The sequence below is a fragment of the Denticeps clupeoides genome, chromosome 11 (assembly GCF_900700375.1).
Source record: "Denticeps clupeoides chromosome 11, fDenClu1.1, whole genome shotgun sequence".
NCBI lineage: Eukaryota > Metazoa > Chordata > Actinopteri > Clupeiformes > Denticipitidae > Denticeps > Denticeps clupeoides.
Window position 1 is genome coordinate 5,423,853 of NC_041717.1, and position 13,043 is coordinate 5,436,895.

General features: G+C 39.7%; 1 protein-coding gene across 1 annotated transcript; it reads left to right on the plus strand.

Annotated features, from left to right (window-relative positions):
- Positions 1-1,981: 1,981 nt before the first annotated feature.
- On the plus strand, positions 1,982-12,104 carry tmc1 (transmembrane channel-like 1). Its single transcript, XM_028996335.1, has 20 exons — positions 1,982-2,018; positions 2,703-2,723; positions 3,564-3,957; positions 4,035-4,214; positions 4,284-4,374; positions 4,465-4,546; positions 4,668-4,774; positions 4,989-5,087; positions 5,187-5,329; positions 5,486-5,630; positions 6,436-6,630; positions 8,395-8,574; positions 8,660-8,812; positions 8,909-9,037; positions 9,147-9,214; positions 10,064-10,303; positions 10,866-10,991; positions 11,249-11,327; positions 11,573-11,714; positions 11,888-12,104. Exons 1-20 carry the CDS (start codon positions 1,982-1,984, stop codon positions 12,091-12,093), a joined length of 2,817 nt encoding a protein of 938 aa, XP_028852168.1. The 3' UTR covers positions 12,094-12,104.
- Positions 12,105-13,043: the final 939 nt, after the last annotated feature.

The following is a 13,043-nucleotide window of genomic DNA, read 5'->3' on the forward strand; positions in this document are numbered from 1 at the left end:
CTATTATAAAGTCAGTATGGCACGTCTGACTAAAAGTTAGTTTGATTCTGTCAATTTATTAGATATAATGCATGCATGTATTCATTTCTACAATATTTTATCATAAATACACAACTTGGATGCAATTAAGAAACATTTTTAATGAATCATATGTCAATTAGTGTCTATTTATTGTCTGTTTATTGGGATGGTTTTGTCTGTGTTTACATTAACAAATTGATGCATGCAATTTATTCAGCATGACAGAACAAAGAACATTTCTATATGGAACACATTGAATCAAGTTCAGTTCCATATGGAATGCTGCTCTCTGTGACTCTGTACAAGGTGCAAGTGATTATGAGATATTTGGGTATTTGTTAGTGTCCCTTATAAAATATTCACTCAGTATTGTACCTTACTGTACAAGAAAAGAAAAGAAAAATGAATAGAGCACGTGTAGTTCCTTGTATGTACATGGAAGGATGTGTGCGGGTGTGTGTGTGTGAAGCGTAACTGCCAGGCCAGGGGAGCAGGGAGGTTTCACATTGCAGTGGTGGCCTCTGAGCTCTCTCCAGATGGAATCCCCCTACGCCGCAGCTAACTTTAGCCCAGGAAAACAAGCCAACGTCCAGCAAACGCTCTCATGCACACACGCAAAAGTGCACAAGATATTAAACGAAAACATACATCAGCTCACACACAGACGCCTGCACTCATTTCACTCGCCGGTGCCTCTGTCTAAGCGTTACAGTGGCCTCTAATGGACTCTGGTTAGTGCTGTTTTGCTAAGGAATCTCAGTCTGTAAATCCTTCATACTGACAGATCAGGGCCTCTATTAGGTCTCCAATGCGTTCCACCAGGGTCTGCTGTATGAGAGTCTCTTTCAAACTATTAATAGACCGCCCCCTACTGGCAAGTGCACAGCTTCTGATAAGGACTGATTTACAGAATGTAAACTGCCCTGGGTAATGTCACATCAGATATCCACAAAAATATGGCTGACATGTTAACAAACAGATTAACTAACTTTCCAGACAGTTGTTTGCTTGCAAAAGTTGCAATATGTTGTGTGACTGTGGTCCCATGCAGCATTGCAAGCATGCAACGTGCAACCAAATATTGTAAATATTATTACCAGGTATTACATTTACATTTAAGGCATTTGACAGACGCCCTTATCCAGAGCAACTTACAACATGCTTTCATGTTACCATCAATGAAGTAATCAATTCTAGTTCCTTAGAACCCCCAACTATGAATACAATCTTTTTATTCACTCTGTTGTAGTTTCTATACATAAGTCACAAGGTTACAAGTTAATCTAAATATTCTCTAAATTGGAAGGTCTGGATGTGCCGTTTGAAAGTGCTCTATGAGTGAGCTACTCTGACCTCAAGGGGAAGTTCATTCCACCACGAGGGGCCAAGACGGAGAAGAGTCTAGATGAATATCTTCCTTTTACCTTCAGAAATGGAGGGACCAGGTTGTTTAATTGTTTAGAACAGATTTATGTCCCAAATGTTTTTTTGCCATGTCTTTATTTCATGTTTGACTAACCTCTGCACCACTGCACACTAAATTTATTTTAAGCACATCAAAAGCAGTGACCAGGTAATTACAAGCCCAATTGCATTTTTTGGTTTAGTTTTTATGCACTATATCCGAATACATAATCAATGAGTTCAAACTGCAACTGACACACACTCTTAAAATCTCTCAAATGCTTTAGAGACCTTTGAACATTGTCCCTTTTTAGCTCTGTGCCCCCCTTCCCCCCAATCCCCTAAAAAAGAGTGAGTTATAATTGTGCTGAATAATTAAAGGAAGAGAAATCGAGTGGCTAGAGTTTCGGTGTGTTATTGTTCCTGTGCTGGGTTGCTGAATGGCAGCTTAAAAAGTGAACTCCTCATGCGAGGTGCTCATCACCTGCTGGGCCTGGGGTCAGCGTTGGGTTGGGCTTGACCGCTTCACTCTGCTGCTGGACCACCGGAGGGCAAGATGCCTCGACACAAGCTTGTTGCTTCAGAAAGTGATGGTAAGCCATTTTAATTCAATATATAATGTAAATTCACCATTGTTTGTTTGATATTGCTATTTGTTCTATTATATTACCAAGAGTTCTGCAATTGTTTATTGTACCTTTTCAATAATATAATATAATATAATATAATATAATATAATATAATATAATATAATATAATATAATATAATATAATTGTTTCAAGACATATAAATGTAAATGCTTTTGTAATTACAGCTCAAACAGCAAAATGTTCTTATACATTTCCAACAATCAAATTGCACTTTTTTTTTACAAATTAAGTTAGTCAGCCAACCCTCCTTTCAGTCTGAAATGACAGAATGCCTCATATTATTTGTACCCCTTTGTGCAGTAGTGCGAGTAATGACCCTTGTATCACAAACAGGATTGGTTACACAAGCAAATGAACATGCCCGTCTGGGAGAGTTGGCTGATGTTCTGACTGATATCTCTTTATGTGTCCTCACGTCCTAACCAGATGGCTGCTTGTGATAAAATGCAATGGACTATGAAGGAGGATTAAAGGAGTTTTCTCCTGTGATAATATTGGTTACTGTATATCAATGTGACAAGTCTATTTTTGGGTCAAATTCCCCATTAAAATTGTGAACCTTTAAATAAGGTTCTACAGGACTGTTCAAATGATGTATAAACTGTATTACTTTATTTCTGTTTCAGTGAGCATTGAAGTGGATGCTGGTAAGTAAAAACCTTATTTTGATTGTATCTAAAACCTTTTCATGCTGTAGTGCAGCAATGGCTCATTTTAACCTACCATGTTAACACAACCCTGTCCGTTACAAGAAGAAGTAGCTGCTGATCTATTGATAAGAAAATACTGTATCAAATTGTGGTGTACAGTTATGGTGTAGCACAATACTCACACTCAAAACTTCAGAGGAACTGGAAAATCAATAAACTGCAGTCAGACATTTAAAAAACTAAAATTTATATGGTGTAAAATTGTCAAGACTTGACATTTCTGGGTGCTCTGGTTCCATGTTCCAGACCGGAGTTTCACGTTCACCATATTGTGCCCCTGATTACCTGATTGTGTTCATCTGTTATTATGTGTATAAATGTATCCTGGCCGTGTCTTGTCTTTGTCCTCTCATTCTGTATTTCTGTGCCATATCTATTTTGTATTAAATTACCCTTGTTGAATTAGTGTGTACCTTTTGCCATGCCCCTTACAAGAGTACATTTAATTTAAAAATTTGACCATGTTAATTTAACATTTTTGATGTTTCGCGGAGATGGACCACCCTTTATCCAGCAGTGACAATGATGTGTCAAGATCACATCACTGATCTCCCAATACCAAAGTGCAGTGTCGAGAATGCTCCCGTACCATGACAATGTTTGGTCAGCAGTGGTCATATACACCATGAATGGGGTAGTGTGTGGTTGACTGTGCATGACAACAGGTGGCTAACAGCCTGTAATTGTACACTGTTAAATTAGGTATATCTAGCGAACCAAGCTGTGGGTGGGTGTATGTCTATAAAACATAAACTGTATCAATTACTTTTTATGCAGACTTCACTGAGGACAGAGTTAGAGAAGTGAAGAATGAAAGAAACCCAAAGGCAAAGGAACGAGATACTAAGAGAAAGCTGGAAATACACAAAACAACGGAGCAGAAAACTGAGAATAAGAAACGGAAGAGAAGTCATAGTAAACAAAGAGGAAAAAGGAATATAGACGATGAGGATAAAGGAGGGGAGCAGATTTCCAAACAAAAGAAGAACAGAAAGAACAAAAAGACTAAGAAACTGCTGACTGAGGAGGCAGAAGGTGAAGGTTATATCACAAAACAAAAGAAAAAAAGAAGACCCCAAGTGGATGAAGAAAATGCTAACGCCACCAAGCAAATGACGCCTGAGGGACCTCCAAAGAAGAAGAAAAGAGCCAAGGTGCAAGTTGAGAGCAGGTTAGTTGTTATCATGTGCATCTAAGCACCAACCTATATGGTGAGTGCATTAAACAGTAAATATATTTTCTCTACAGCTCTGAGTCAGAAGACTCATCATCAGAAAAGGAATCGAGCGAAGAGGAGGAGTGGAAGGTGACAGCGCTGACCCCGGAGGAGCTGGAGAAGTTGAAGGAGGCAGTCGATGAGAAGAAGAAGCTCATCACCATACTGAGGGGGAAACCGTGGCCTATGTTGAAGAAACTGCAGACGTTAAAGTACTGAGACCCCATGGTGGCCAAAAAATTTTTTTTTACACTTACATATCGTTTTTTTTTCTGATTCAGGGAATCACATGATTTTCTGGAAAAATTTGAAGGTGCTCTTGGCAAGGGAAAAGCAAAGAAGCTATATGCTTACAAGGTCATGATGTTAAAGGTGGGCATTGATCACTGAATTACAAACATTTTTAGAAACGTAGGGCATATGTCCTTAGTGACTTTTTGACTCTATTTGTTACAATGTCAGAGATGGATGAAGTTCCAGCGTGACTTTGAAAACTTCAAGACGGCATGTATACCATGGGAGATGAAGATTAAAGACATAGAAAGTAAGAATTCTAATTCTTTTAAGTTTCAGTCACAGTTAGACTTCATGTTTACTGTCGAATTAGCCGTGAAATGTTCAGATTGTTGTAGTCATAAAAGCATATTATACATTGTTCTACACAGGTCATTTTGGATCATCAGTTGCCTCATACTTCATATTTTTGAGATGGATGTATGGAATTAATATGATTCTATTTGGCCTGACATTTGGCCTGGTCATGGTGCCTGAGGTAAGAAATCAGTAATCCAGGCTAAATCTTATAGTCAATGATGAAATGACAAAGTCAGGATGTTTTGTAATTTTTTGGGGTTACAGAAACATCAAATGCCAATACTTCTAAATACTTGGCAATACTTGTAAATGTATTGATGCAAATATCAATATTCAAACATTTTTCATTTGAAATTGCTTAATTAAAAATGGGCCTTCTTCAAACTTCACAGGCACTGATGGGGAAGCCGTATGGGAGCATGCCAAGAAAAACTGTCCCCAGAGCGGAGCAAGCAAGTGCAATGGATTTTGCTGTGTTGTGGGACTTTGGGGTGAGAGAGGCGTCTGCCAGCTTCCTCCAAAATCCACACCTTAACCCCAATGGACTGTTCTGTCAGTTGAAATCTTGGAACCAATCATTTCTCCTAAAGGGATATGCCAAGTACTCCGTACTCTTTTATGGTTACTACAACAGTCAGCGGGCTATAGGATGGCTCAAGTTTCGCATGCCTCTGTCATACTTCTTGGTCGGTGTTGGCACAGTGGCCTACAGCTACATGGTGGTTATCAGAACGTGAGTATTCTGCATTTTTTTATTTTTCACATCACTAAAATAAAATATAATCTCATATGAAACAAAGAGCCCCATTAGTCTGGGCTTCTGTCAGATGGATGAAGGAAAAATCAATCTCACAGCGTCATGCTAGAATCTCTCTTGTCATTACCATAGAATGGCCAGGAATGCTAATGAGCAGGGAGGAGGGGATGACACCAACTTCAACTTCAGCTGGAAGATGTTCACGAGCTGGGATTACCTCATTGGAAATCCAGAAACTGCAGACAACAAGTTTGCCTCCATTACAACGAGTTTCAAGGTGCGTATGTGTGTCTAAGAGATAATAATGAACAATGAAAATTTGCAACAATTTTTTAAGTATGTCTTTTGTATTGGCAGTACAGACTGTAGAGGAATATAATGTTGTCATGGGGAAGGCCAGGGGGTGCATGAGCAGATGGGACAGAGGAGGATGAAGATGTTGGGGGACTGGGGTTCGAAGTGCATGGGTGCTTGGGCTGACGTGAACAGGCAAGAGATGGGGGAAGACTTGGGTGAGGAGGCACAGGAGGAAGCATTGGCCCATGGGCACAGCACAAGGTGACACAACGAAATGTGTCCTCTGCAATTAACCATCACCCATCACACTCTTGAGCAGTGTGTGTGGGCATCTCAGTGGCACCTTGGCGGTTCGGGGATTCGAGGAAGCCTACCTCTTCCTTGTCTGTTTCTGAGTTTTTCTGGGGTGGTGGAAGCCTGCGAGTCAGAAAAAAACTTAAAAAACTTTACAAAAATATAAGTGGATAAATGTTCTTGATTTTTGGAATGAATTGTATTGTCAGCCATTCATTTACCCATAATTCATTGTATTTAGTATATGCTGTAAGACACAGATTTATTGTAGCTAATGTTTTATTAAAATTATAAACAGCTGGCTATCCATTTGACCATGCTGTTGCAAATAACATTTTAAGAAAAAGGGCAAATGGAGGATCAGCAATTACTTTCACTTCACTCCAGGTTCATGAAACAGACTTGGCATAAGACTGTGCCTGACATTTAGTGAATAACCAAATGATTGTTCTGTGTTTGGTTTCAGTCATCCTATTCACAATTATTTACAGGAGGCTATTGTTGAGGAGCAGGAGAGCAGAAAGGACGACAACATTCACCTGACCCGGTTCTTCAGGGTTTTGGCCAACTTCCTGGTGCTCTGTTGCCTGGCAGGAAGTGGATATCTTATTTACTTTGTCGTGAGAAGGTCTCAGAAGTTTGCTCTTGAGGGACTGGAGAACTATGGCTGGTGGGAAAGAAATGAAGTGCGATTTCTTTCATGTTTCATAATGACTTAGTAGATTACACAAGTACGGAGTGGGCCATTTATATAGATACACCTTAATAAAATGGGAATGGTTGGTGACATTGAACACATTTTATAAGTGGTCAGGAACTTGTAAATAACTCATGAAAGAATTAAGTTACATTAAAACCAATTTTCTTCTGAAATGACCAATAAATATGATGTATCACATGACCCTCTTCCTATTGAAAAAACAAAAGTTGGATCCAAGATGACTGACTTCAAAATGGCCACTATGGTCACCACCCATCTTGACAAATTTGCCCCCTCACATATACTAATGTGCCACAAACAGGACGTTGATATCACCAACCATTCCCATTTTTATTAAAGTGTATCCATATAAATGTCCCACCCTGTATATTTGTAAGTATAAATGGAGTTTCAACAACCTAAACAGGGTTACATTGACAGGCTAATGTTGGTTTATGTTGTGCATAAATGTTTAGGTTTAATATTTAGATTTCATTTAGTTCACTACGTGAAAAATTCTGTTTCAGATGTTGGTGTCACTCACAAAATACAATACAAAATATAAATACAATACAAAATACTGCACAATATGCTATGTTTACAGGTTATATGATAATATACAGATTAAACACTGATGAGCAATAACATTAGCACCACTGACAGATTAAGTTAATAACATTGCAACATCTTGTTACAATGGCACCTGGCAGTTGGTGGATATATTAGGCAGAAAGTGAACATTTTTACGGTGGAAGTAGAAAATAAATGAGGAACTGTAAGCATTTGACTGACATTGACAAGAGTGTGATGCCTAGACAGCTCGGTCACGTCATCTACAAAAATTGGAGCGCAGGCTGGCTCGCATCAAGCATGACTTTTTTGCAGCATGGGGATTACTAGGTGTGTGTGTGCATTGGTGCAGAAGACATGGCATTAAGAAGCTCTGTTTGAAAGATGGCAAGCCAGAGGAGGTCGAGTGATGCTTTGCTCACGGTTCTGCTGAGAAAACCTGAGTCTTGCATTTATGTGATGTTACTTTGACACTTACCGCCTACCCAAAGTATTTTGCTGACTGCGTACAGCCCTTCATGGATAACGCAATGCACCCTGACACACTGCATGAATGGTTCAAGAATGGTTTGAGGAACACAAGAAGTTTGAGTTTTTGACTTGGCCTCCAAATCATTCTGATCTGGAGAATCCCTGGAACAATCTGTGGAGGCATCGCCTTACAATTTACAGGACTTGTAGGAACTGCTACTGAGGACTTGGTTCCAGATACCACAGTATACCTTTGGAGGGTGGTAGTAGCCTAGTGGGTAAGACACCAAAAGACTACAAAGTCACATGTTCACTTACTACCATTATGTTCCCTGGACACTTAATCTGAGCGTCTCCAGGGGGAAGAAACCTACTGATTGTTTGTTGCTCTGGATAATGGTGTCTGATAAATGCTGTAAATGAAAAAATGTAAAAGTAGGACTTTTGGAGTCCATGTCCATGCCCATCTTTGACAAGTTAGGGCTGGCAAAAGGGACCTACTTAATACTGGATGGGTGGTGTTAGTGTTATGGCAGATCTGTGTTTACTTCCATAAAGCATTAGTGTGCAATTGGAACATGAGTGAAATCCTGCATTAGTAGGGAGCCCAGCACAGCACTTACTGATGTGTAACATTCTTTGCCAGTTCGTCTCAGCAGACATTTTTTATTATTAATATAATAGATTATTAATGTTATTAATATTTCAGGTTAACATGGTCATGTCTCTGCTGGGCATGTTCTGCCCCATGCTGTTTGACGTCATAAGTAATCTGGAGAACTACCATCCACGCATTGCTCTGCAGTGGCAGCTAGGACGCATCTTTGCCCTTTTCTTAGGGAACCTTTACACCTTCATCATAGCACTCATGGATGAGATTAACCTCAAAGTGAGTTCTACAATTCGTGTCCATCATGGTCTCCATGATATGTGTGTGTCAGCAGACCCCATTTCATTTCATGGTGTTATTTTAGAGGAAGGAGGAGGAGACCGTGAAGTTAAACATGACTGTGTGGATGGCTAATCTGCATAACGGGACTCTGGCAGAGAACAGTACGGCTCCCCCCATCACTGCTGACCCAGCTGACGTCCCTCGAGGACCCTGCTGGGAAACCATGGTTGGTCAGGTAATGGCATCCTATTGTGTCTCTTAGCTTGACTAAATTAGACAGTCCTAATGGGCAGGAATTCATAGCCCTTTTTTACACTTTGGTTGTGGACAGGAATTCGTTAGACTCATCATATCCGACACCATGACAACCTACATAACCCTTCTGATTGGAGACTTCCTTCGCGCTGTGATGGTGCGATTCTTCAACTACTGCTGGTGCTGGGACTTGGAGTATGGCTTTGTGAGTTTCCAAGCAAAACATTTACGCAATGTCTTGTAACGTTTTCAACATGGATTTTTGATATGACATTTTTCAGATTGTTAAAAATATTTGCTGCCTTTCATAATAGCCATCCTATTCTGAGTTTGATGTCAGTGGAAATGTTCTTGGCTTGATTTTCAACCAGGGAATGATCTGGTAAGCGTCACTTGTATGAAATTAATTATACATAATACACATACCACATACAGTCAGGGCCAAAGGTTTTGAGAATTACAGCAACACTGTAATTCTAAGTTTGCTGCTTCAATGTCTTTAGATCTTTTTGTCTGTTGTTTCTAAGGTGTACTTAGTATAATTAAAGTATAATTACAAGCATCTTATAAATTTTAAATGCTTTTATTGCCAATTATATCATGTTTATGCAAAGAGTCAATATGACAAAATGACTTGAGCCCAGTCCTCAGCAGTCCAATACTGTACTTTTTGCAGAATATCAGTCTGTCCTTGATGTTTTTCTTGGAGAGAAGTGGCTTCTTTCCTGCCCTTCTTGACACCGGGCCAAGTCTTCACCTCACTGTGCATGTAGATGCCCCCACACCTGCCTGCTTCCATTCCTGAGCAACCTCTGTACAGCTGGCACCCCGATTCCACAGCTAGATAATGTAGGAGATGGTCCTGGTGCTTGCTGGACTTTCTTGGGCGCCCTGAAGCCATTAAGCACTTATTTCACCTTTTTTCATTAAGTACATAACTCCACATGTGTTCATTCATAGTTTTGATGCCTTCAGTGATAATCTACCAACGTAAATGGTCATGAAAATGAAGAAAACATTGAATGAGAAGGTGCGTCCAAACTTTTGGCCTGTACTGTACATACAAATTGCCATAATAAAAGCAGGAGCAGCAAACTTTGTGAAAACCAGTATTTTTGGCCATGACTGTACTGTGTGCATGAAAGAGACTGAAACTTACAATGAATCTATGAACTGCATGTTTGATACAGTTAACACATTTTGTTGTGGTCCCTCCATTTCTCTCTGTCAGGATGGGGGCATTTTACGCCCCCTGTTTGCCAGCTCTGAATGTTCTGAGGCTTCATGTCTCCATGTACCTGCAGTGCTGGGCGGTTATGTGCTGCAATGTGCCTCAGGAGAGGGTTTTCAAAGCCTCTGGATCCAATAACTTCTACATGGCCATGCTACTGGTCATTCTTTTTCTCTCTACACTGCCAGCCATCTACACCATCGTTTCCATCCCCCCATCTTTCGACTGTGGTCCTTTCAGGTAAAGAATATATCACTTTCATATCATGAATATTTTCCACCCTATACAATAGACCTGGATGGCTAATAGTTGGCTGTAATGAAATAATCATTCTTATTCATATACAATCTCTCAGGTCAATATTATTTTCCACAATTACCCTCCCTTCTCTGTGCTTTTAATTCTCCATAACCATAGGGTATGTCAGTTAACAAATCTTTATTTCGAGCATTCAGATTGGTCAACTAGTGAATGTGGTACTAGTGAACATATGTGCCACGGTCATAATGTGCTGTTAGGCTTGATGTGGCAACTCAATTTTTTTTTTGTGAAATGTTTATCTAATTAAGAATATTATGCCTTTGTAATGTAAGTTGCCAGGCCTGGGAACATTATTTTATAGCTCTTCTGTTAAAAAAATGCACATTAAATTGTGTCTAAAATGCTAGCAATTTTCAAGTGATAGACTTTTACTCTTTTCACCTGGTGTGCTCTACTGTATGCAGGGGAGAACAGATAAGAAACATGTTATGACCAAAACTTTCACTGATGTGGTTTTCAAACTCCTGTGTCTGGACTGCAGTGGGAAAAATCGGATGTTTGATGTGATCCAGGAGACTCTGGAGATGGATTTTCCAGCCTGGTTTGGAAAGGTATTCAGCTATGCATCCAATCCCGGCCTGGTCCTGCCCTTCCTTTTACTCATGGTGTAAGTGGAATATATCAGCATGATGTGGAGAGAGGTGTGTTCTCCATGAGGTTTCCTTGTTAAAAATAGCAAGTTATGTGTACATTTATGCTTAGAAACACAGTTTAATGCAGAGTAGATAATTATGGTGTGTTAATATATTTATAATCACTGCTCTGTGATATGAACTTGTAATATGTTACTAAATCAATCAAATGATCCAAAGTAATGCATTTAAAAAGGAATGCTAATTTTGTTCCTACATTAATTTCCTTTAGTTTAGCAATATATTACCTGCAGTCTACATCTAAAACATACAAGAAAGCCAACGCTGAACTCAAGAAGAAACTTCAAGCAGTAAGTTCTGAAGCAATTTCTCTCTACTGTCCTGTGAATCCTCTGTAGTGACGCAAGTAGTCCATGAGGTGGCGGTAAATGCGCATTTTATTATCTGCACGGTTTGATGATCTTGGTGACAATGTAACACTATCATTTAAAAAAAACAAAAAATTATGACATCCTACTAATACGAATTAAAATTATTATTTGCACAATATAAGCCATCACTGTCTAAATGATGCACACTGCTTATTTTTTCTCAGCAAAATGAGGAGAATAAAAAGAAGAACAAGAGGGCAGCGCTGAAAGCGAGTGACCCAGAGGAGGCCAGAAATTCCGCATCAGAACAACAGTGGCACCAAATCAACAACAATGCATCAAAGAAAGAAATGGACACATGGGGATGTAAGAATTAAACATGGTACCCAAATGAGAGAACTAAAATGATCCCAGTGTGATTTCCTCATTATTTATTACCTTTTAGAACATATAGCCATATAGCCACTATAATTACCTTTTGAATACATTTTTTCAACCCAATCAGAAGTAATAGGATTGTTTTAATATTGTTTTTAAAGGTGAGAGAGGACAGAACCAGCATGTCACCACATGCACGAGACAGAGTGCAGCAGTAAAAAGACAATGTGGACCTGCTGACCTCCATAATCCAAGCACAAGACCACCACCTGCTCAGAGAAACCCTGCAACACACGGGTACCTGCCAGGTAACCCGCACCAGCCAAGTCTCAGGATGCAGAGGACCTCCAGTTTAAAACTACAATGACAATGTAGAAAAGGGACTAAACAGACTCACATACATCAGCGGTTTACAATAAACGAGGCTGTGGGAGAAAAAAAGGGATGGTATCATGGAATATGCACATGTAGGTTCCATAAGAGAAAATGTGTAACTACGGTCCAATTTTGGAATTTACTGAAAAATGACACTGCATGGAAAACCACTTTTGCTGATTATTTTTTTGTTCTTGTTGTGGATTTTGGCTTGGTCCACTTACATCTCACATGACAACTTTAATAACACAACTTGTGTGCCACCATGAGTCTAATCGCATCTGAATGGCTTCGATGGAGCACAGTATGTCACCCTATCTCACCCATGATTCTTATCACCGAGTCACAAAGGAGAAATGTCTTCTCAAGTTATCCCAGAGGTTAAAAGAGGACAAATTCAGACGAATAATTCATCTTTATTTTAAGATTTTTTTTTAAATTGTGTCTTTTGATGACAGCACCACATGTAAAACATATTTCATATCATATCTATGTAACGAATGACCACCTGTAAACCATGTGACCTTGGATATCCCGTGATCTACTCCAAGGTGGTTTGTAACAGTATGAACTTACAACCCTTTAACCTTTGTGCCCTTCAGAAATAAATAGTTTTGAGCGAGTAACCTCAATCATATATGTAAGGATGCATAAGAAGGGTGTGCAAATCTGGCCATGAACATGAACTTACACGTCAAACATGGCGTCACCAACCAAATCCAATCAGCGCATGCACGCCCTGATAAAAGCGCCTTCACTCTGACTGCATCAGATTGGCTTCTTGACTGAGTGCTTCATCGCTTTATCGTCCTACCCATATTACCAAATCGCTGTACGCCAGTGTGAGTGTTAGGTGTCATTTCCAAATGCTGTGTTCTCAAACCCCACGGGTGTTGAGTGTCCTGGGGGGGGGAGATTGATTCTGGCACAGATTTGGCACAG